This window comes from Augochlora pura, chromosome 7 (assembly GCF_028453695.1).
Source record: "Augochlora pura isolate Apur16 chromosome 7, APUR_v2.2.1, whole genome shotgun sequence".
In the NCBI taxonomy this organism is placed as follows: Eukaryota; Metazoa; Arthropoda; class Insecta; order Hymenoptera; family Halictidae; genus Augochlora; species Augochlora pura.
The window spans coordinates 14,100,645-14,125,138 of record NC_135778.1 but is presented as its reverse complement, the minus strand read 5'-3'; the positions used below and the strand labels follow the sequence as shown (position 1 = coordinate 14,125,138).

At 36.0% G+C, this 24,494-nt stretch overlaps 2 protein-coding genes across 6 annotated transcripts in view; one reads left to right on the top strand and one right to left on the bottom strand.

Moving 5' to 3' along the window:
• Positions 1 to 24,494, top strand: part of LOC144472210 (FIGNL1-interacting regulator of recombination and mitosis) — a 35,511-nt gene that overhangs the window by 9,793 nt on the left and 1,224 nt on the right. For 2 of the 5 annotated variants that reach the window (XM_078185100.1, XM_078185104.1), the window contains exons 2-12: positions 18,448 to 18,546; positions 18,649 to 18,795; positions 18,995 to 19,209; positions 19,818 to 19,975; positions 20,326 to 20,519; positions 21,042 to 21,187; positions 21,264 to 21,390; positions 21,485 to 21,650; positions 22,052 to 22,283; positions 22,829 to 23,156; positions 23,260 to 23,460. In XM_078185100.1, the coding sequence (XP_078041226.1) occupies positions 18,448 to 18,546; positions 18,649 to 18,795; positions 18,995 to 19,209; positions 19,818 to 19,975; positions 20,326 to 20,519; positions 21,042 to 21,187; positions 21,264 to 21,390; positions 21,485 to 21,650; positions 22,052 to 22,283; positions 22,829 to 23,156; positions 23,260 to 23,460 (2,013 nt within the window). Of the gene's footprint in view, positions 1 to 4,463; positions 4,618 to 18,447; positions 18,547 to 18,648; positions 18,796 to 18,994; positions 19,210 to 19,817; positions 19,976 to 20,325; positions 20,520 to 21,041; positions 21,188 to 21,263; positions 21,391 to 21,484; positions 21,651 to 22,051; positions 22,284 to 22,828; positions 23,157 to 23,259; positions 23,461 to 24,494 lie in introns of those variants that run through there. The other 3 variants (XM_078185102.1, XM_078185101.1, XM_078185103.1) reach the window with 3 other exon arrangements.
• Positions 186 to 12,379, bottom strand: LOC144472209 (uncharacterized). Its single transcript, XM_078185099.1, has 9 exons — positions 12,275 to 12,379; positions 11,319 to 11,535; positions 10,104 to 10,730; positions 8,883 to 9,734; positions 7,319 to 7,655; positions 2,982 to 3,306; positions 1,505 to 1,628; positions 1,275 to 1,435; positions 186 to 839 (listed from the first exon to the last, which is right to left on the bottom strand). Exons 2-9 carry the CDS (start codon positions 11,499 to 11,501, stop codon positions 782 to 784), a joined length of 2,667 nt encoding a protein of 888 aa, XP_078041225.1. The 5' UTR covers positions 11,502 to 11,535; positions 12,275 to 12,379; the 3' UTR covers positions 186 to 781.

Sequence of the window (24,494 nt, the reverse complement as noted above, 5' to 3'; positions counted from 1 at the left end):
ATATCCGTAGACCCCGTAGCACTTTGTAATCTTTTTTTAGAAGACGAATAAGAACACAATTACAAATAAGACGATTGTAATCAACGAGAAAAGAAACGAAAAAGGGACATGCTATTAAATAATATATGACATTAACAACAATTTAAGTGTTTTATTAAATCATGCATTACCGTATAAAGAAACGTCATATAAAACTTTGAATACGTGAGAATGGGACAGCGATCGGTTTTATTTTTAGATATTTCAATGTGCTGTTCAATTCTCATATATTTCAAATTGTGCAATAATTAACAGCAACGTCTATTAAATTTAAATTTATAAATTTATAGATTTATAAACTGGTTGTTTCTGCATAGTATTTACTAGATCAACTTCTATGATATTGTAGTAGATTTGTGTCAATAAACGGTCTAAAAAATAGGCAGTCATTATGTATAGATACTAAAATTCGGTACAACTAATTCGGATATTCCGTTCGTTAAAGAGATAAAGTCTTTTCATGTGTCCTACACAACTCTTATCTAATATCTAAAAATACAATACTGTTCTATGTCTTCCTGTATGAGCTCATATCGCTATTCGATTTTCATATCGGGCACCAACTTCTTCTTTTTCTTCATTCTTTAAACATTACTTCTATATTATTTATTTTACGTAAATGTGTTTGCATTGTTCGAAGTGTTTAAATAAATCTAACCAAAGTCATCATTTATTACGCAAGTAACATTAGAATATCGTACAAGTAGATAAAGTAATCTTCCAGCAATTTTACGGTTTCTTATCAATCCTGAAACAATTTCTTCTGCCTTAATCGATACTCTGTTGGTGTAAGCATGCCTCTGAAAGGTGAAAATATATTTTTTAAATTACGTCTAGTATAGTTACAACGTACAGGAATACAGTGTCATTCGTAATTATACGAAGAATCTCAATAAAAAGTTATTCCACTGGAAAGTAAAATTCATTTCATTTGGCAAAAATCCTGACTTTTTGTACCCCCCCCCCCCCCCCCCTCCCCCAAGAGTATAAGAAATGCAACACTAAACTCTTTAAGTGTAAGTAATAATAAGAATGTTTACTTTTGAGTATGAATGTTTCTTTCCATATTCTTTTTAAATTTCATTAAAAATACCTTCTTAATGGTATTAATATTAATTTTTGCGTGTTTATACACCAAAAAGTTGAAACGATAAATTCGTCACAGCTTTCAGCAACAGCGTAATCTGTATTTAAGATTGCTACTTCGTTTTCAATTTATTTGTTCGTATGCCAACCTTAGAACGGTGTCGAATGACACGCAAACGCCTTTATCACACATTTTTCTGTAAAGATGCCAACATTCTTTCTCTTTATTGGTTTGAAACTGCGGTTCCGTGGATGTCGGTTGTACTTGTTGAGCAGATTCTCTCGAAGTTGTCGCAAGTGGCTGCTTCACCTATCGGTATCAATGATTTCATGACAATTTTGTAAGAAACTTATCACTTAGTAAGGTATTTTCTCATACATTCGTTGGAGAATTATTCGCAGGAGTTTTCGCATGTTGCGGAAACGTTTCCATTTTCTGCGGAACGATTCTTGGCGATTCATGTATTTTGATTTTCGATGACATCATTTGCTTTTCCAGTTCTCTGCAACGGGATTAGAATAGTTACGAAATCTTATATCCTACAAACGAATTATGATTCTATAGACATGCAGGACCTATCGCCCTAATTCGAGATTGCTCGAACTAATCGAAGAAACGATTTCTCATCATTCGGACGTTTTCGTGGTCCTTGACTGAACAAGAGAACGTATTATGAAAACTATTAATACATTTCGTTCACGATCGTACCAGCCTCTCTGTTTCCATCATTTTGTACCTCTTAGCGTTCATTACGTCGATATCTTATAAATTTTTATGAATTTAAATTGTGCTGTAGATAAAACAGATTGTTATCATAGCTGCTTGTCACAACAGAACGATACTGTGATGAAAGGATTTTGTCACGCATAGATGAGAAGTGCCTAAAAATTGGTACAGTGACTTTTTAAAAATAAAGTGATATTAATTTACTCTATTAAATGATTTTAATTTATTACAGCAAGAAATTAAGGTATTAAGGCTATTAAACTTTATGAAATGTTGATACTTTACCGAATCTTACTTATCTTATGTGAATAAAATATATAATCTTGCAGTTAGTTCGTAAAAAGGATGAATATTTTACATTCTCGATTCTCATTTGTTCAGTTTTGTATTTTCACGCGCGGATGCTACTTTCCGAATTAATACTGAAATCATATTCGAATCATATTTAATATGTTATTTCTATTTTCACATTTTAAGTTACTCTTTGACGTAGATATGTCTTTACGATTATGAATCTACATACTTTGTGACAAGTCAGTACGCCTATAATAGTGCATAGAATCAATTGATTTTCGCCTAACGTTGTTGGATACTAGGTAGCACGATTCTTAGTATCTCCTGAGTCACTAAAAACTTTTTGGTGTTCTTACCTGATTGTGAGTCATACTACAAGATTTAAGGAAATAATTTGCTGGAGTTTCTAAGTGCAATCAAAAGTAAGAAGCGAAATGAAATCCTCGATAAAGGGAAGTATTACCTTAGTCACAGCTATATGGGTATATTAGTGGCAATTAAGCAATTGATTTGTTATTTTTCATACGTTTTTCAATACGAAACTGCTGTAATATTTTAATCAGATTGTTCATAATTCACCAGCTGAGAAAAAGCTTAAACTCGTGCTATTTTCGATCATTGCAGAGAACTACTTTGCATCGGACAATGCGATGTAAAAAAAAAAGTCTAGATTCTCCAAAGATGCTATTTTTATACATAAAGCTCCGAAGAAGGAGAACGCGTCAATAGTTTTTCGACCCGCAATACCATCGAGTGGAATCAATTTACGTCTGCGGAAGGCGAATGATAGGATCTTTATCGGTGCCCGAGGAATCGTACAAGTTTTCATACTCACGATCGTGACGGGATGCTACGTGTTTTCAGGAGCTTTCGTTTTTTGTCGTGTAAATCACCGATAGGCACAGCCAAGCATCTCTTTTCGCGGTCAGTCAACGGGATGTCGTGGGCCTCCTCGGCATCGTGAATCAATGCAAGGACAGGCAGGGCAAATCCAGGGATGTCTGTTCTCCAAGGTGGCGTTTCCTCGGTCGACAGGCTACCGCCGTTTCCACGGTGGTTAACGATCGCGAGCCGGGGCTGTACTGTTTTTTTCTCCTCCTTCGCAAGGGGTTGTTGCTCTTTTGTTAGATCCTCGTCGAACGAATCCCTCTGAAAGGAAACTATGCCACCGGTACCTCCCGTTAGTACAGTGCTGGGCAAAATGTAAGATGCTTCCCATATTGCATATAATGTACCACCTTTGGACTATGTATAGAAAATCTTAAGCTTCCAGAAAATACAACGTAATTTCTGATATTGGTTGGAAAAAATCGCAGTAATACAAAAGTAGCATTTCTTTTACAGAAATATTTCTACAACTGTTACATTAATATTTGGAAATCCGTTTGCAAAGGATTAGTGATACAAAGGTTTGCAACCATTGTTAGAATTTCTATGAAAACAAGTATGGAGATTATACGATGAAAGATTAAACAATGGAAATGGAGTTATCTTTTTTGAAAGCAGAAACATTTGAAACAACTTTTGGTGCTTGAAAAACAATAAAAAATATTTAGTTACGTTATTAAACAATAGCGTATTAAATACTGTATTATTAAAATGCATTTTGACGAATTGTTTTATTCGAAGTAGTATATCAATTGTAATGTAAAAAATTGATACAAATAGAAGAAAAATCTTGGTGTAGGATAAATCCGCTCGAAATATCTGCTTCTCGTTATTTAAAATCTACGAGCTCGTCGAGAAGCGGTACTATAGGGTACAGGATAATGAGGGGTTCCATTTGAAATAAATCACTCGATTGCATTTTTATATCGTACCGTTCCAAATCGATTCGGTCGAATCAAGGTAATATCAGACCTGGAATTTTATAGTCACGATACGTATGTTTACCAAGTAACCCGATTTAGCGGGCCGGCAATCACAATACCGTTTACCAAAAACTGGGCCAAACGATATCCTCGTGTCATTGATTCGGTTTCACAGCACTAAATGAGCCATTAATATTTTCCGCGAACCATTTTTTCCCCCCTGTGTCTATTCACTACGCGCTCATGCCTGTAATGAAGTCCAATCAGCTCAGTCGGCAGTACGGAGCGGAACGAAATGTTGGAAAGGACAAGTGGTATACATTTCTGTATACATATGTCAACCTCTACGTTTCAGTTATTCATGCATTTCATAAGAATCTTTTAATTTGTGAAGAGATGTTTAATTTGTGAAAATGTTGTTATAAATAATTCAAGTCATTTAGACTTTTTTAAAACAATAGTTATTATAAACAATATATTATTGACTTTATAACATTATAGCCAGTTCCGAGATAAATTCAATTTCTATACCTTAAACAAGAATATAATAAAACTACAAATTAAACTAAAATATATAAATTCTAATTTTCGGACTGTGTAAATATGTTACAACAAAACAAGTGTCTAATCTAGTGTTTACAAAAAGACTAAGCGCCACAGGTAAAAATCCAGTTCAATGACCAAGTCAAACGGTATTTCCGTACACTCGAATAAGTCTCTAAAATGAACTAAGAGGCGTAAGAGGTAGACCGATCATTTCAGTCATACTTCTTCAATCTCTTTTGGCTCATGGCCCGTTTACCGAGGACTTTTTGTTCAGAGTTCGTCTCAGAAAAACTATTTCTATTACAATTTCTATCGAAATATTCATCTTTTTGAATATCATTCATATTTTTGCACTCCAACTTAATTTTGTAAATAGATTATATCTACCTGTTTACAAATGAAATTAACCCTTCCGCGGATAAAAATTGGCTGTCCTCTTTATAATTTTTAAATTCAAAATAATATACATTAATTAACAAGTTCAATTTGCTTTCATGCGTAAAAGTAAGAGATGAAAACCGCATAAAATTCTCGGTGACGGAAGAGAAGCAGCAGAACGAGATGCTTTTGTCATATTTCCGTATGAATTCCTGTAAGAATAAATTTTTATTCGAATAAAATCGGATAAAATATCTCTTATCCGTCATCCGAATAAAATTGTGTCCGACTTTGTTTTTTCTAAGATGTACATTCAGCAGCGATTTCGTTGGATACTTCGACACGATAATTTTCGATTACACGGTGCGAGTTTCAATGAAATATTTCGTTTCAGGGTCGGTGGTGTAATATAAAGAGAGAAGAGAAGTTTGGTCGATTCAACGTGTTCAATCCTATTGTCTTTACGGGTTTCATGTCGTTGCGCGATAGAACTTCTCTTTAATTAGCATTGCTATACAAGGTAGACCAATTGGCAAGATCATTTAATTGTTTCCGATCCGAGCTCTATTCCTTTTTTCTTTTGCATAAATAAAAGTACTCTGATTATTACCGTAGACTCTATAATTACGTTTCAGTATTACATTTCTCACAGCAATATTTCTTCGATTACTATGACGATAAAAACAATTTCAAACTAGTGCTTATACTGTATCTATGGAAGAAGACGCGTTCACGGATCTATAGCCCGAGTGTGAGAGATACGATCAGGAATTTCCAGATACTGGCCATACTTAGCATTTCTCTAGGGAGGTATTTCCTGAGGTGTGAGGTTATAAATAAGGACGGTAAAACGGTTTAAGTGGTAATAGGGAGAATTTATCGAGGACAATGCATATATCTCGAAAGCAATGCCTCTCAGAAAAGGTCGAAATAGAGATATAGATAAATGTATAATAGTTAATACTTTTAACAAATTTACAGATGCTACTATATTGTTTGCAACTTGTTAAATATAATAGAACAAGAAATAGATCTTTGTGTAGTATCTACTTCTTGCAATTAATGCAGATAATCTTCATTTTTCATAAAGATCAGCAGTTTACTTATTAGTTACGAAAATTAATTAATTTTAACCGATGAAATATAAATCTAATTGTAAAACACGAGTTAAAACATTGATCTTTATACTTTATCTTTGTATGTCTCTCACTGAACAGTAGTATGTAAAAATTAATTCGCGTTTGATACAAAAAGAGTAATAAAATTTAGAGAAAAATAAAATCTATTTTTAAAACTATGTATATAATTTTGCTTCTAAGTTTTGGTAATAGTTGACGGTTTCATCATTCTGTTTAAATATTGTGAATTAGCATTTTAAAAAGCTTAATAAAGTTCGAAACTTGTCAAAGATTAAGTAGCGTTTATAATAGCATTGTTTATATATTTTTTCTTTGACTGAAATGTTAAGTGTACTAAATAGTAATAATAGTAAGAACAGCAGAGTATAAGCCACGTTGGTATTGACGCATCCGATTCTATAAAAAGTTCGATCTATTCTTGAAAATATGATAAGAAAAGTTGTAAATTATTTTTATGACAAATAATAGTATTTCTGTAGTTTTTCAAGGCTATCAGAATTTTTCGAGTGGTGTCTCTAAATGCGAACGGGGTCGTGTAAAAGCTCGCGAGGCTAATAGGGCACGAAGCGCGCGTTGTTCTTTGCACGGGGAACTTTTTCTCGCACTTAAGAACTACGAGGAATGACAACGATGGATATTTCGAAATAATCCGTGGCATGCGCAGCTCGCGTGCCTCGCATCGCTTCTAATTAACCCGTTCAATTATCATTACACAGCTGCTCTTGTACGCGTGTGCGTATTATTAAATTCCTGCACGATATTTCCTGGTGTAACATTAGTATTTTCATCGGTCACGTGTTTTTTTAACGTGTTCATCCAACCGCCTTCTATTAATACTTTTATCTGACACCTTAACGTGCATGCCGTATATGTCACGATCATGGTAAATTAATAAATAATGTTATAAAGAACAACGATTCTTTATAAGTTATTATTTAAGTATCATATATTATTTTATTATTAGCTATTATATTAGGTCATTTTCCTTGCTTACAAATTGAATATTATCAAGCACCCTTTAATTTTAGTAATAGAATTTATTAATTACTGCTCTATACATCACAAACATTGGAAAAATGATTGCTACGACCTCGTGATAGATATTTTCTTACTTTCTCCGCAAATGCGCGTGAAAGATCGTTCCTTAAAATACGTGTTAAAACAAACATAATTTAGCCTTCGCAAGAAATTGATCGATTACGACCTAGTTCCAAGCCGAACAAACGTACAAACCTTCGAAGTGCAGAAAAAGAAATTCTCATTTAGGTGCAAGTGGAAAGGCATCGTTTGCATTGTACCTGATTTAATGGGCCTCCTGGCGATGCTCGAGGCGGTATTCATCGATGTTTTGATGATTGACGTGGTGGGTAGTTTGCTCCGCAACTCGTCGATTAATTTATCATCCCTCGGCGAGTTCTCGGTATCGCTATCGCTGTCCGCGGAACTGACAAGCGACACCATTGTAACGATGTCCATAGTTTTGGCATCGCTCGAATTCTTTCCTCGGCTAGCCGAACGGTTTCGCGACTTTCCATCTTCGTCGTTCTTGCAGGACCCGCCGCCACAAAAACGTTTTTTCACGCTTCGCGAACGCCGCTTCAAAGGCGCCGATCTTACCGCTCGCTGCGACGATACCTAATCACATTCTCATTTACATTCTTTGCTCCCTTGCTTGCTGGTTAGAAGCAGTTAGATACACATTTGGAGATTCCAATTGCTCGAAAATTCCTGAATTCAATGACACCGGAAAGGATTAGATTGATTTCTTGTTGACAAAAGTATATATCGTTCCTTGTTGGAAAGATGGCACAGAAAAAAGTGTAGTTATTATGTTAACGCCTTTGCAAAAGTAGGGTAAACGCGCTTCTCTTATTGGCAGAAGTGATCCGCAATTTCCAGGAGACAAGGGATATGAGCCTGAATGGTTGTAAGCAAAGAATGACTTCTGATCCCGTCACCGTCTCGCTCCCATGTGGTCCCCTCCCAACCTCTTTCATTTTGTTTTCATTCTAGTGTTATAATTGGTATTGGCTAAGTTTCAAGCTAAATAAGAGACGTGATTTGGTGAAGCGGGCTACCGAAGCCCGCTCCTCTTCTTGTCGACTAGTCTGAGTGGTCTTCTCATTTACCAATAGAAGTGGGTTTCGGGATGTCATTGAAGTATACACAAGTAGGGACTACGAGCGTGCAGATTAGGCGAAGCGAGCGGGACATCCCCTCGCACCTTGATAGACATTGTGCCATCTTTTCGCAAGGAACAGTAGATAACAGTAATCGGATATTATTTTTCTTAAAGAAATATACTCCAATTTGGAACACACTGTTTTAAAATTGTTATTTAAAAACCGCAAATATTTTTGTACAGGCTTAATACTCATTATTAGTCGATCATTCATATTTATTATCACTGATGCCGTTTCAACTGATAGTAATTCCTCGAAATTAGGTTTGATCGACATCGCTATCAATGAACAAGAACGCATGCTAATTGTGCCCTAATAACTACAATAAATTAAAAAATATACACAACGTAAACATTTTCCATGGATGGAACGTCTTTTATCCATTTGTAACAAATAATATTCGTATTTATTAAATACAAAAAAATATTGCAATGGAATCATTTGTTGAAAGCGGGATCCGCACAAGATAACGGGTATCAACATTTTATAAGTTACATAAAAACCGGAGAAAATGTTCAATTATGATAAAATAGCTGAACAATGTTATCACAGTTAGTATCTTACTAATTTTTAATTTATAGAAAATAACGATTACTCGAGAAATGTTCATTTCTGTTTTATCATCGTAACTACCGATAAAAATAATTTTGAAGAGCAGACTTCGCTGAATAATTTATACCTTTGTCGCAGTTACGTCGACTCCTTCCGATGCGTTATCTTTATTGTCGGAGCTTATCTTTTCTTTATCGTTGTTGTGCTTCCCCGGAAATAATGAGCTCGGTGTATCGATCACGATGTTCACCTGTACTCGATTGTTCGAAAGGTTTCCCAAGTGTCTCTGCGGCGGGGCAGAGCTGGTTCTTCTTGACTTTTGGTCAACCCTTTGATATTCCGTTTTCCTTGGTACCGAATGTTTTTCGTTCACCGAGCTGCATCTAGCTTCTGACGTTTGCTTGATTAATGTCTCCCTCCCGGCAATGGCGGCATCTTTGTCTTCCACCGACGCGTCCGCCGCTTTTCTAATTATTGAAAAGGTCATCTTATTATCATCGCGTGTTTTATGTAGTACTTTATTGTCCACCGATGGATCTTTATTTTCGATTCTAACACGAGCTCTTTTTTCAATGGTTGAACTTGTCTCTGCTGTGACCTTCGGTGTCACAATTTTCTCCGACGTGTCGATCGAAATTACAATTTCATTGGTTCGCGAATCATCCGACGCTTCTTGACTCGGAATCGGTGCATCTTTCTCAGTTTTAACGATTGGCATAACTTTCTCCACCATCGAACTCCATTTGTACTCGGTTCTTATCGGATCGACGAACGCTCTGTTCGCACCACTGTGAAATATAGCGCGTTTTTGTTTCGCAGAGGACAGATCATTCTTCGATGGTTTTGCACCAGTTGCCGGCGAAGTCTCGATTTTGATCGATGGCAACGTTGTGGAAAAGTCGGAGGAAACCGATGTTTTCTTCTTGACGTTGGCGGGGTTGGAAGCACAATCGTCGATGTACGAGTTCCCTGATATTAGCTTCGATGAACAGAGAACATATGAGCCGTTTAATACAAAAATTGATGTAAATCAATTCTTTTGCGTTTTACAGTACCTTTTCATTCATGCTTTATTATCCGTAAATTAACTGTTTCCATACTGTTACGATAAATTAATTGTTACACCGGCTTTTGTTTTAAACGGCTCATATGAGAGTGGTAATCTATTAGTTCACACGATGAAAATATAGCGAAGCATTTAAAATATTAACTTCGATGTGAATTCATAATCTATGCAACGAAGCATTGAAACAGTTATGAAAATGTGCACTATACACTGATCGAATTACGTTGAAACAACCAATTGCGGATTTCAAGCATTTGAGATTCATTATACTCATTTACTTACGTCCCCCTGCCTTCCTCTAGCATCGCTCTCCCCTGATCCTTCCGTCTTCGACACTTCCGAATCTTCTGCCACCGTAACCTTCCGCATCTCATGATGAAAATTCATAAGATCCGATGACTCTGATTCACCTTTATTCACCGACGCATCGCTATCTCTGGTTATAACCGTATTCATTCTGACCATCGCATTCTCGTCTCCCTTTCTTCCGCAGATGTCATCGCAGCTTATCCGTGTTTCCAATCGTCGAGTTTCTTCGTTTCGTATAACGTCACAGTTGTCGGAAGAAAGTATTTTCGTTTGATCATCATTACTTTCCCCCAAAGTTGATGATGGGGTGGTGACGGACGCGTGACTTGACATCTCCGAGTCGCATCTGTCTTCCACGGTGCCATGGGCCAAGAATATATTGATGTTGGTTTTGTTCTCCTCGCGATGCTTCCATGCCAGTCTCAGCCTTTCTGCTAATTCCTGTCTGGTGCAAAGGATAGGCGGCTTCTCGATGCCGACGTAACCCCTGGACTTTCCAGTCCCTGGCCTGGTTCGTCCAGGTATCTGTCGAGCCACCACTTCCACTTGTTCCAGCTCCTTTTCATTCTTCCGACGATTTTCGCTCCAGGCCACGCGCACCTGAAGAATAACCGTAAATCAAAGTTTCATGGGGCGATTAGACTGTAGATTTTTATGTTCGCAGCGTACGCGCAGTAATGGGCACGATGTTATTTCGAATCGCAAGAGACGAACAAAAATATTCGTACACTTGGTACATCGAAATAAGGACAGGAATGTTTTTAATGATACTATAACTCGTTATAAAATAGAATATAGGTCTCTAATCATTTTTCACGACAAGAGTGTTCGTACAATCCTTAATTGACGTACCATTTTCTTCATAGCTACAATGGCAAGCACCTTTTCGATTATAATAATTTCTTAGGAGAAAAAGAAATTGTATATTTATTGTATGTGTACATTTACTAGAATGATTAAATATTGGTTGCAACGAAATAAAATTTTATTCCATCTTGAAAGAACGGAATAACAGTCATATTTAACAAGATATTACTGGAAATCTCCAAGTCTCTGACTCGTTAAAGTACGGCAAGGGGTTAATATTAATTATTGTTATAGTTAGTACTGTGCAACATGTTATTGCAACTTTCACCAACTTATTTTTATCAGAAACGTATAAATGCGCGGTCCAATTATCAATCATACCTTCGGTCTCTCGAAACCATGTTTACTTGGGCCATGTTTCCCACGTGGAAGTGGACTGGCACAGATCTGCAAGGATTTCTCATCCTCCGCGGACCGTTGTCTCCTGATTTGCTGACGGCGGGGGGCAAGTGGTTGCAAGGACAATTGCCGGATTGGTCTCGCCGATTTTCCAGGTCCTGACATTCCGATTCTCAAATGGGCCCACGAAGACTACATTCTATTATGTTTTTTCATCTATCAATGTTACTTCTGCCGGTCATTGATAATGCAGAAAAGTGTAGCCGAAACAATCCCGCACTTTGCTGCGTTTCTATATTCGAAGCGCAAACTCAAGAGATTCGCGAAACAATATCGTTTGTCATAACTAACTTTTAAAACAATCCATAATAAGTAGCTTTTAAAACAATTATCAGACTGCGAATATTATGCATTTATTGACAAGATTGTTTTAGAGCAATTTTAATCTAGGAGAATTTAAATAATCGACTTCTACCAAGACGGCAATTCCAGCTTGATAAAATTATTAATACTTTATTAATTATACTACCAATTATCTATACATTAATCAGAAATATCTGTTGCATCGTGGTAGAAAACATTGTCGCTTTTAAATAGTACTTTAACAAATTCTCATCTGTTGATCTCCGACTCGGAAAGTATTATTAAAAAACTGCCGCTGGATAGTTTTAAGTAACTTTTGTTTCATGTTTAATTTGCGTAAAGATCCGCAGACTAATGATCGTAAATATCGGCATGATATTGATATTCATCCCTCTATCAGTTGCGTGGCAAAAATGTACTTTTTAAAAGTCGAAGCCTTCGAAGAAAACTAATCTGAACTAATATAGAGAACGAAGTAAATTGAAGCGTTGAAGGGTTCGACTCGGACTGTTTACTTAATAAGGTCGGTCAGAGGTGGATTATACTCAACGTATGAATTAGGGGTTGATACTTACTCGACTAGTTCGCGATTAACAGAGAGGACTCCAGAAACAAAGGCACGACGGATGAACTTCCATCGCGGTGGCGGCGCGAGCGAACGCCGACTGACTAACTTCATCCATTGCCCTCTGACACGATCGTTCACCACCACTGCCATTTCACCGATCCACCATCGTGTTACGTCCCTACTACTAACAATCGGTGCTCGTGCGTACTGTCAGCCACCAACACGCCGTTACTTCCACCCTCACTCAGCGAGTGGGGTAGTTGAACGATGTATTGCTCCCTTTAATTTGAACGACGTCCGATACTACCACTGTTCTCTATCGTCTATATCGTTACTTTCGTCTTTCTATGTACGTACATTCGAAGTAAGCTCGCCGATAGGGTAATCGAACCCCACTCACGTACACTATCGCAGGCTGGCCGGAATCGAAAGTAACGGGGAGTGAAAGTAACAGTGTAAATAACTCGAAATAACCATTGTAATTCTTCTAAGCCATTGAGAAAGGGAACGCGATGCGAAATTATAGTTGAAGTACACTTTACAATGCACTAGGTTGTTACGTACGAAATGACTGATTCTGTAATAACGATCTTGCTTCTTGATCAAGAAATGCAACCAACTGATTTCGAGACGATTGTAGAAGAAGGCACTTTACAGATTTTTTTTTGTGAGTAGTACACTGTTGATCTTTATGCAAAGAAAAATTGTCTGAATTAATTCTAAGAAACAGAAGTTGGATTAAAACTTATTTCTTCTTTCAATCGTTTTAATACAGTAACAATAATATAACAATATTTTTTAATTTTTCTAATGTTTTCACAGTTTTGCATTTCGTATTACTACTTATATAAAATAATATAAAATCGCAACTATCTTATGTACAGTATGTTACTGGTCGGGAGGATTCATTGGGCATGTGGTTGTTCTACGTCCAAAAATAAGTTGAAATAAGTAAGAGCTATGTAAACTTTATTAAATTCGAAATTACATTTATTTTTCTGTGTAAGCAGGACGTCGATTTTTTCTTAACAGTCGAGTGAAAATGAGTACAAAAGTTGATTGAGAAATGTAGAATGACACGTGTAGATGAAAATACCTTTGCGTTAAGGGGTTATGAAATCTATATCTTGAAATATAATCTTAATTTTTTCGTTTGAATATCTAACGTGTCTTCTAAGATCAGAATATTATAAATCATTGGATAGGTCTTAATCTCAGCTATTGTGTAATGATAAGTATGCTGTAATCATATTCTGTTACGCTTTGACACTTTTTGATATTGTCAAAAGCAATGAAATATTCAAAATGATCAAGTTATTTTGTATAGTTATAGATATGTTTGATAAACCTTTGAATAATACAGATGCCTTATTTATGCTGAGATATTGGCATGTGCATAGGTCACGATGAATATGATATGCAGCGATTGAACTGTGGATTTTTATGTATTCATGGCATGCGGGGATTTTTAAAATGCAAGCAAACGTATGAATTAACAAGGTGCACTAGCATTTTTATTTTATTTTTAAGAGACTTTTAGTTGACGAAAAAGACTTTTCTTCAATTCTAATTTTCGTAAATTGACGCATGAAAATGGTTGTTTGCGTAGACATCCACTGTCTAGTAGCGATTACCTCTACAAGAATGTTGACTAAAGCGTAAAGAAAGTTGATCAAATACATTATGAATAAAATTTCAATTGACTCTCGATGGCTTAACATGTTAAATGCCAAATATCAACATCTAAAATTTCCACAATCTCAAAGTTATTTAATTAAAAAAGCTTAAATTTTCCTTGGGAAATAAAAGCTTCACTCTTTTGTATTCCGAAGCACTCGGCAATATCCAATTTATTCAATACATTCTAATAAAAATGAATTTTAAAGCCTAGCTTAAAATTAATGTCAACTATATGTGACCGACACCGCACTGTTGTACATAAGTTACCAAATATTTGTATAGAAACTGTACAAAATTATATACGAAAACCGTACAAAATTGTGTACAAAAACTGAAATGGCGTGGGAAAAATACCAACATTTATTTATTGTAATCTTTGCATTGTTCCTTTGCAGAAGGCATAGCATATTTGCATTTCCGCTTCTCCTGTAGTTTGCTATGATTTCCTATGATCGCGCGTAGTAATCGGTAATTGGCCGAAGACGGTGTCGAATAATAACATTACGATCCGCCGTGAATCTTCTATGAAATTCATACCTCAAGGAGAGGTATAAAGATACGATAACGGTTTGTACAATGGCGAATTTTTCAAATTGTAAAGGTGTAAAGAAAAGTAGATTCGATTCATAAAAAAAACAACCATTAATTCCTCTATAATAATAAACTACGACTTGTGGATGATTTTAATTAATTTCAACGTGTTCATTTGACTTGATATGGACTTCTATATAACACGAGTTTCTTATTACGAGTTATATATTATGGTGAAATATTATTTGCAACAGACAACTTGATGCTATTACTCCCCTATGTGACGCATTTATCTTACGGGCGGTGTTCACGCCATTTTAACACATTTGCATCGGGCTATTTTTCCTTAAATTTTCATATAAATCGGTGTAGTTTAGCAATGTAACACTTCCTCGCAAAACGAGAATTCTCGTTTCCCGATGCGAATGTGTTGATAACGATGGTAATATTGTAAAATTAAAAACTCAAACTAGTGACTCGACATCGCTGAACATCGGCAACTCCCACGGTACTACGAACAAAATATTATTATTAAATGACTATTAATCGTTTTACAAAGTTGCTTAGAATTTTCAACTTTCACCTTTTTGTCTTAAAAAACAAGGTACAGTATATTATTTGTTCGAGATCCCCCCCCCCCCATTGATTCCTTATTTTAGTGATAAAATAAAGAGTTCTTTTTAACCCCTTGCCATACTTTAACGAATCAGACTCGCGATAGAGATTTATAACAATAAGCTGTTAGGTACGAACGTTCATCCATTCCTTTAAGTAGGAATCGAATTATATTTAATAAAATTCCTTTTTCTTCTAAGAAATCAGTGCGATCGAAAACAATTCTAATCATAGTAATTCTGAAGAAAATGAAACAGTGAGGAGTTTAAAGACCGGAAAAAAATGAACTATAGATTAAAAGTCAACGAAGTAAATATTTACCAAAGTTTCGTTTCTAGTCGCCGAAGCTTTTACAGCTGAATGGAAAGGAATAAAAAAATGTTCGACTTTTTGTGGTTTTCGAGTTTATCGTCGGTTCTACTACATAATTATATTCCCTACTGACAAGTTCCTCGTTAACGAATCGGATTTCCATTTTCCTCGCAATTTCTTCTAGCCGTCGGCTCCTCGCGGGATCGAACCGCGAAAAGAAACACGCTCGATATCGCCCCCTCCCCCCTCGCCCTTGCCCCACGCCCCGGAGGCGTGACGTGCGTGTTTCAAGCTCGAACGAAGGTGTTCGCTTTCGCAAAAACATGTCATTCGGCGGGTCGAATTCGAATTCAGCTGGCAGTCACCAGGTATTATTGATCAAAACTTTACCTATCATCTGACAGCTTGTTGTCCGGTGTTACCATGGCATCGCCGATTATTCGAATCCGCTTCTCTCGTTCGTCTCTTTCTTGCTCGTTCCTTCGTCCGCGCAGAGTCACTCTCAGGCGAGCCCGGCGAGGATTTAAACGGGGAAACTTTCGCCCCCGGAACTCGGCCACGTCGAACTACCGAAAATTAAGAGAGCCCGCCCATTAGCGCTTCCAGCCTTAATTGCCCTCTTATCGGTGACTTCGACGTGCCGGCTCCGGGAAACCGGCGGGTAACTTGTCCATTCGATCCATCGATGTGTCTCTGTTTGGGGGCCTACACTGCGGATCATAACTATACCGCCCCTACAATTTTCAACGGTCTTGGGCCATTCGTAGTGAGACACGAAAGATTTTATACAACGGACTTTAATATCAAATAACTTCGCTTCAAAATGGACTGTTTCAATGTAAACCCATCAATTTATACGAATGAACTTAACAATTTGATCGCCCACTGACTTTTTGTCAAACTTTCATTTGTTGCGGCATGTTTTTCAATTGACATCATTAAAATTACATGTAACATTCAATAATAGCAAATACTCTTTTTAGAAAAACCACTGTATACATGTTACGTTGTTTACTACGATTACGAATAGTTTTATCATTGATATATTACAAAAATTGTTCATAGTAATCATATCTTCGAAGTGAAAGTGATAGAAAAAGCATAGAGCAAAGTAATCTTATAAACCGCGATACAATGCAATATCTTCTAAAATTTACTTCGCTAACGTCACAGATAAACAATACAGGAAGGATTTTTTAACTTAATTTTTCTCTTCGTTGGTAAATACATGTACAATAAGTTTTCATTTAACAGTTAATTTTTTCAAATATTAAAAAATCTTCAAATATTTCATTACTGTATGTCTCTCTCCTTTGGCCATGCATGTATTATAAATTATAAGTTACTATGAAAACTTGAAATTCAGACTCTAATTTCTAATTTCTTCCTTCAATCATTTTATTTAATGACAGATATCGATATAGTGAAAAATTGAAATATCGTTTTTATATTCTTCAAATGTTTTCATTGTTTTATATTTGATCTACTAAATAATTACACATTTGTTTTCAAGTTATCGCTTTACTGTATAGTTTATGCTGTCGTTCATTTCGATATATTTTTGAATAAGAAACATTTCCGTTTATGCTTTTTTCGCATATTCCATATAGTTATCACTAGACTGGGGATGTTTATGGCATCTCTCCCGTTTAATTATATTACACCATATCTCCCCGTTTAATTATATTTATCGATAATATTCTAGAACCGCGGTGCCTGTAACAGAAAAGTAGATTACACATTTCCTGGAGTCGGTGAAATTCGTTTCACGATTAGACGGCGATTTCTGCGTGTCGGGTGGATTACCTTTGCAATTTTATGATTTGATGGGAGAGTTTGCCCATCCCTGCCCCGGTTTCGGGAGAAACGGTTGTCTATCGTGCTCGATCGGCAGAAGAAAGTTCAAACTCCGTGGCTTGCCAAAAATTTTTCGAGGCCTCGTTCCGCGATCGGGCCGATTGCTAGACGGTCGATTTGTTTGTGACACGAGAAACGGGCTTAGAAATTACTTCACCCCATCTATGCGATGCTAGAATCCCCGATTCCAGCGCACTCGAATAATTTGACTGGCTTCACGGAAACCACGTTGCATGACTAATTCGTCCCCGATTCAAATTCAATGCTTTTCGACACACAGCTGGGCAAGAATCACCCAAAAGCTGTAAACGATATTTTTCTCAATGAGATCATGTACAGAATGTGGTGGAAAAGTCTGTCTTTATATCTATACATTTATACGCAGAGTCTAGTAAATTTGATTTGATACGATAAACAAATTACAGAGTGGTTTGATATTTCACTTGAATATATTATATATTTGCACTTTTTTACCACTCTTCCTACCTTCTTTTTTCCATTTTCGATAGTTAAAAGAACGTCTTTGGTATACTGCAATTTCATGCCCCAGCGTTGTGTATGTATAACTACGATCGAACAATAAACCTTATCAAGAATTTTATTGCTGCATGCGTATGTTATCAACATTTTCAAACATTTCAATTTCCTGACGGATGTGTTGTAACTCATAGCATTGAATAAATGCAGTTGGTAGAAATAGCTCGCACGTTCCTTTAAAAATTTACTCCGATTGATTGCGTAAGAATTGTTTACTTGCATAAACTGTCTGTCCGCATGAATTGGTTTTTGTGGACGTGACTTTTAAGGGTACTAAGCAAAACAAATGAAACGTGTTTGACCAGTAAATATGAAACAAAAATTGTATTCGCAAGTCATTCTATTTCCATGAAACAGTTTCCTACTGTAAACTTTCAATCGATATAGTGTGAGCTATACTGTTTGTTTTGATAATAGTAGATGCTCGCTACATGAACTTCCACATTTGTGTATATAAAGATTATAGATAAAACTAACCCTGCTTTTAAAAAACAATCAAAGTCTAGCGGTACCAGTTTCCTTTTTCACATATACGACGATGCGAATAATTACGTTTGATTAATGATATTGTAATTATATTAAAAATTCTTCTTTTAGAATGTGATTGTTTCACGCTAATGTAGGTTTATAAATTGAAAATATTTACAGAAAATGGACAGCGAAAGTTCGTTCGCTTCTTTGCTCGAAGACTCGTTTTCCGACAACGAAACAGTTGATGAAGCCGCAGATTACTCGTCGAAGATAAAAATATCCTTTTTAATCAATTCTTCCGATGTACCGTCGGAATGTAACAAGTTTTATCAATATCACTCCAGTTGTATGACGTTTTCTTAACGAAATAATGATTACGATGCGTTGGAAAAATTTAGCCAGATATTCGATGCAGAACTTCTGCATCGGACACTGCAAGAATGCCTGTCCTCTTGTCCAGACAATTCATTGGAAGAAAAAATGTTCCAAGAAATGCTTCCTTTTGCGCACCGTCTATTGTCTCAGGTAGTTTTCAATTAAATGTTCATTTCTTTATTTTAACTACTTTATAATGCGACTTCTGATTATTGTGTTTCGTCTCTCTATCGCTTTAATTTTGTTGAGTATTATAATTGTTGCTACAATATAATATAATAATATATTTAATGACGTGAGCATATATATTATAATAATGTAAAGTTATATCCATTTCCTTTTCTCCAAGGAGCTCGACCGAATTGGTGAATTGATAAACTCCGACGGAGATGTTTTGGACAATGCAAAGCGACATTTATCCAATTCTCATGACTTGTTAATTGTGTGGGAAAAGTCCATTGAACGAGCTTCGAAACTACAGAAAATGCCTGCGATCAATTTGAAATTTTTATTGGAGGACGCATCTGATGTAATTAAGCTGGTCTTCGAACACTGTCGTGCGAGGTGATAATTACATATACACAAACACTTAATTATTGTAACAACAGTATTTTTCTCATGTGCGTTACAAGTAGATTACAGTATACACTGTGTTCTGTCAGAATCAAACCACGTAATTTTTAATCTGAAATACGAACGCGATGGAAATAATTCGTTTAAACAAAAATCATTTTCTCGATCCAATTAGAGCCGTCTTTAATTATCAACTTTAGTGCAACATTAACTTTTCACGTAGAAAATTGACGTTCTTAGCGTATACATGTTATATATATTTTTATTCTATTATATTTATTATATTTTTATTTTATTATATTAATTATTTAACTCTTTTTCTTTTATATTACTTATATTATTCTTTATTATATTGCTATAATACATTTTTGTATACATTGTATACTTACCGACGAAGCTTAAGAAACATGTTACGATACGTATTCATATTCTTGGGTGTATTGAACCTTCATCGGTATATTTCACACTTTATATACTTCATCGACACGATTCGATACGCCGTTTGTAAAACTGCTGTGAGTCACCTAGAGAGATTCTTAATTTGACTCAAGTGAATCGATACGTTCCTACGTGACAGAAAACGGGAATTTTCTTTGCAGCACGAAATTGTACGGAACTTTGTTCGAGGGCGTATCGGAAAAATTAACGAATCTCTTTCGTAAGGCGAAAACGATCTTGAACCTATTCCTGGCCACTTTGGAAGGTGTAATCGTTTTCGGCACGGATACGGAATCGGAAACGGAGCTGCTAGTGAAAGGTGAGCGATCCTATTACATCTTAACGATTCTTTAACCCGAGCCATTTTTATCCTTATCGCGTATTATTATTTTCGTGCGCGCGATACGAATGTATTCCGATATTTATGAAATTGTTGAACGATTGTTCTAAGAAAGTACACAGATAACTTCTTTATATGATACGTTCGAATGATTTCGACGCGAAATCTGACATAATCGACGTACTTTCACCATGGCGTTCATTAAGTAATTATTTGCATGCATTTCATTTTGGCTGCTAGCGAACGTGTTAACAGCTATTATTTATTTGAGTTTATATTTCCTGAAATATTTTTATACCGCATTTTTACCCTTCCTGTACACAATACAGTGGTTGATAGAATTGGGTCTCTGGTCAGCATCGCGCATGCATTGGATCTGAAGACGTTCGTGGAAACGTCGAAAATGTTCGGTAAGCTAGCAGTTACTCACCAGCATGTCATCAAACGAACGAATCCAACAAACATCACGTTGCATCTCGAACAGTTAGCGAAAGACGTGACGTCAATGCTTTTCTTGCTTCAGGTACGTTGTAACTGGTAAATGATCGCGAAGCACAAAATTAACCTGTTAGCTGCGCACGACGTGTATACACGTCATAAGGAAATGATCATTTTACATCTTATAATAAAAATATTTCTTCTATGATTTATGTAAAAATGCTTATGGTAACATAGTCATAAATTTCACACGTTTTAGGATAACATCTTCTAAATATATCGACGCAGCTAAGTGGTTAAGAACTATTTAAAATACAGAAACACTTCTAATAAAGAGAAAAGTCTTCATTACAGTAGTATCTTTATTACAATAGTGCATATATTTTTCTTCCATATTTTCTGCCTCGATTCCATTTGCTATACTATATTATTTGTTCGAGCGTTCCAATCGAACCTAACTACAATTTAATTTAATACTACATCTATTTTGTTAACGTTCATTCGTATTTCGCAAAATTTAGTCCTACTTTTTAACAAGATATTAAACAATGTAATACCAAAAATATTAACAATATCTTTCTCTGATAATCCATGTTTATCGATTCAGAAGTCTCTCGACACTGCAGACGAAAGGAAAATAAAGGTAGCTGGTCATTCATTAAAAATTTTGGACAGATTGCTCGCAGCCTATTATTCCAATATAAGCAGCGAAACCCTTCTGTGCGTGGTCGAGCTTATTATACAAATGCATAGGTATTTAACTGAGACAAATAATTGTTCACTGTCTCCTCTATTAGCTTATAGTTCGTCTGCTATTCTTCCTCGTTAGATGTAATCCTGCCTGTCTGAGAAGATGCCAGATTTCTGCTAAATTGATCGAATTAATAAACGCTCACATTTCAAGGGGCACAGAGCCGTTCTTGAATACCACTTTCAAACACGCCGACTTCAAGCAGGTACTACTGTAACAACGTATTTGATGTCGCCTTTGAAAGATGAGAATACGATTCTCGTTGTTTAAGATCAAATGATAATTCTCAGAACTTTTAGATCTTCTTCGAGTACAAGCATCGAACGAATTTCGACAAACTCGGTTACCATTTGTTAATTATTAGTGTTATGAGGAAATTAGTAAACATGCCTTACGAACAGCACTGTGATTGGACGCTGGGCGCAGAGTCGATCGTCGATGTCGCGTTAACAAGCATTTCGGACAGTAAGTATTTATAGTAATTGTTAGCGAGCAATTAGTAGACTGCGGATTTTATACATTTATGATAAAATAAATATATGTATATGAGTACTTATCAATACGAGACAATGAATTTGCAACTATTAAAAATTGTTTATTAAATTTAATTTAAAAATTTTTACTTGTATACTGTAAAGTGGTCGATAGATACATTTACACAGAAAATTATTATTTTACATAAAATCTGTAGTCCAGTAATTATTAACTAGAAGTAAAACGTGATAAATAAATTTTCATTATTCTAATCAATATCGATAGCGATACTGTCGATTTTTAGAATTACTCTTTAATTTCTTCTACAATGTTTTAATACACAAGGTACATACGTACAACGAAGATTATTGTTTTATTAAATGCTTTAAAAGTACAGGAAGATATTTGCGCGGGAGACATAAAGTTGCCAGGTGGCCACGACGCTGGGGAGCGACCAAGATTGGCCACACTGTATGAAACCACGCACGTCCTAATTTGTGGTTTGATCAGTCAGGTCCCTCCAGATGGATTCTGTGCTATCGAGCTAATTTTATTGAAACATTTGTTGAGCGATCGACTTTGGAGCGCTCTTCTCAGCTCGGACATTTGGTGCTTCATAGGACGGTTTGTATATTCTATCGAACAGTCTCTTTATTGACTACTCATCGCTATCATAATTTATTATCTCTTTCGATAAATGAACCGTATTATAGTACAGAGCTATTCCAAAGAAATGCGCGTTCATACGTTTGAGTGAAGCAAATTCTTCCGAGTAAATCTTGTAATTATGATACATCCGTATAGTAATTAGTAGAATGCGGAGCTTTTTGCGTTTGTGGTATCCATGAATTTTTTAAATAAAATCGCAGTCATTGACAGAAATTAATAACTTATTTATCTTATATTTATACTGCAACAAACTATTTTCTGTACGAAATAAATGTTTGCCTTTTTCTTATCTTTATAAAATGATCTATAAAAGTGGGAGTTTGCATAAAAGTCCACAGTTTAGTCACAAGTATTTAAACGTAGAGGATACAGGAACCAGTTGAAACCATGGCTTTATTATATCCTTTGATAGGGAAGACAGAGTTCATCTTTCATTCTGGTCTTCACAGAACCATCAACTATCTACGATTCCTTTGCAACCAGTAATATATTATTTACAGAATTGGTTCTTCTGAACTATGCGCTGATCACGTGAAATATTTATTGAGGGTCTACGCGTCGTTGCTGGAACGAGGCAACAACTTCGAAGTTGTCATTCTAGAGAACTTGATCGGAAGATTGTACAGTTTGCTTTCGGATGAAACGAGGCATTCGATTATAACCGACTTCGACGATTTCGAGAATCCATCCTGGTATGCAGTTACGAGCTTTCTGCCGACAAAAACGAAATCGTTTCTGCAAAAACGTTTGGCCTGCGCGGTCAACGAAATTCCCGGAAGATTTTTAGAACTGCAACAACAACCCACGGTGCAAAATTGGAATCGTATTGTGAGTTCTAAGCCGCGTCGATCAAAACCTCGCCGATGATATTTTTTCTCTTTCCAAGTTTGCCACACGGTCACTACCATTCTTTTTCTTTTCTGTACGCAAGACGACGCTGCTACTTTTAATCGGGAAACTTAATTATAACGAAGAGAAGAACATCGTGGACACAGTTTCGCAAATGTGGAACTGCATTTCGAGTACAATCGAGATTTTCGAGGACAGACAAGTGGATATAGTGTCGGAATTCACGCGGAAACTGTTCGAGGCCACGCAACCGGAAAATATTCAAGATGACACATTCTACACGGTGAGCTACTTCTCATTTTTTAAATTCATTACATAACCCATTGTCTAAGTAAATATTATGTTAAACATTCGATACGTCCGATTTAAACAGATTTCTATCATCTTATCTGCCACGATCTATTTTATTTGTCAGAACATTTATCATTGAATCTTGTTCCCGAAAAATCATTCGATTTTCACTAAATTACAAGTAAAATGTTAATTAAAAATATAATCGTAGCAAAAATGAGTCGTCAATGAGAAAGCATTTCTATTTACAGTCATTGTTCGAAGCAAAATAAGCTACGCAAGGAGTAGGTATGCGCAGTACGTCCCGCATAGCATTGTGACACCTTCTACCGCGTGAACATTTTAATTCTGAACTACGACCGAACAGAAGCTTTATGCGCCATACAGCTATGCGGGACTCCTGCGTATGCGTCACTGGTTTTAACCCCTTGTCGTACAATTTTCTCCATAATCACAAACATGAGTACATTTTCTATTGTAACAATTTCTGAGAAGGAAAAGGAAAAATATTGTATTCCGTTTGGCTACGTTTACTTAAATGGTTAAAAACTGATGATAAGAGGACAGAATTTTATTCCAGCGTAAAAGAGCGGAATAACATTTATACGTAACACGATATTAATAGAAATCTCTATGACGAGCCAGATTCGTCAAAATACGGCAAGGGGTTAATATTCTCTCGATAACTATTAAAAAGACCTATGCAAAGCTGCCAAAATTCTATCCCCTGGCGGTTTTCTTCCTGGAACCAGTGAAACGTTAAATACACTCGTTAACCGAGCATCGATGAGACACGCATTAATACAAACGAAGTAAAACATTGTAACGTCTTCCATTTTTTAATCTCTTCATTTTTAATCGTTCGGAAGACAATAAAAAATGTAGTACCTTCAGGATAACTGTGACTCGACAGACTCGAAGTTGGGACAATTATCGACAGAACACTATAATACTAAAATTCGGTCACCTCGTGAGCGTGTAATGTTAATTGTTCATAATTCCCATATCAAATATTAGTCCTTCAAA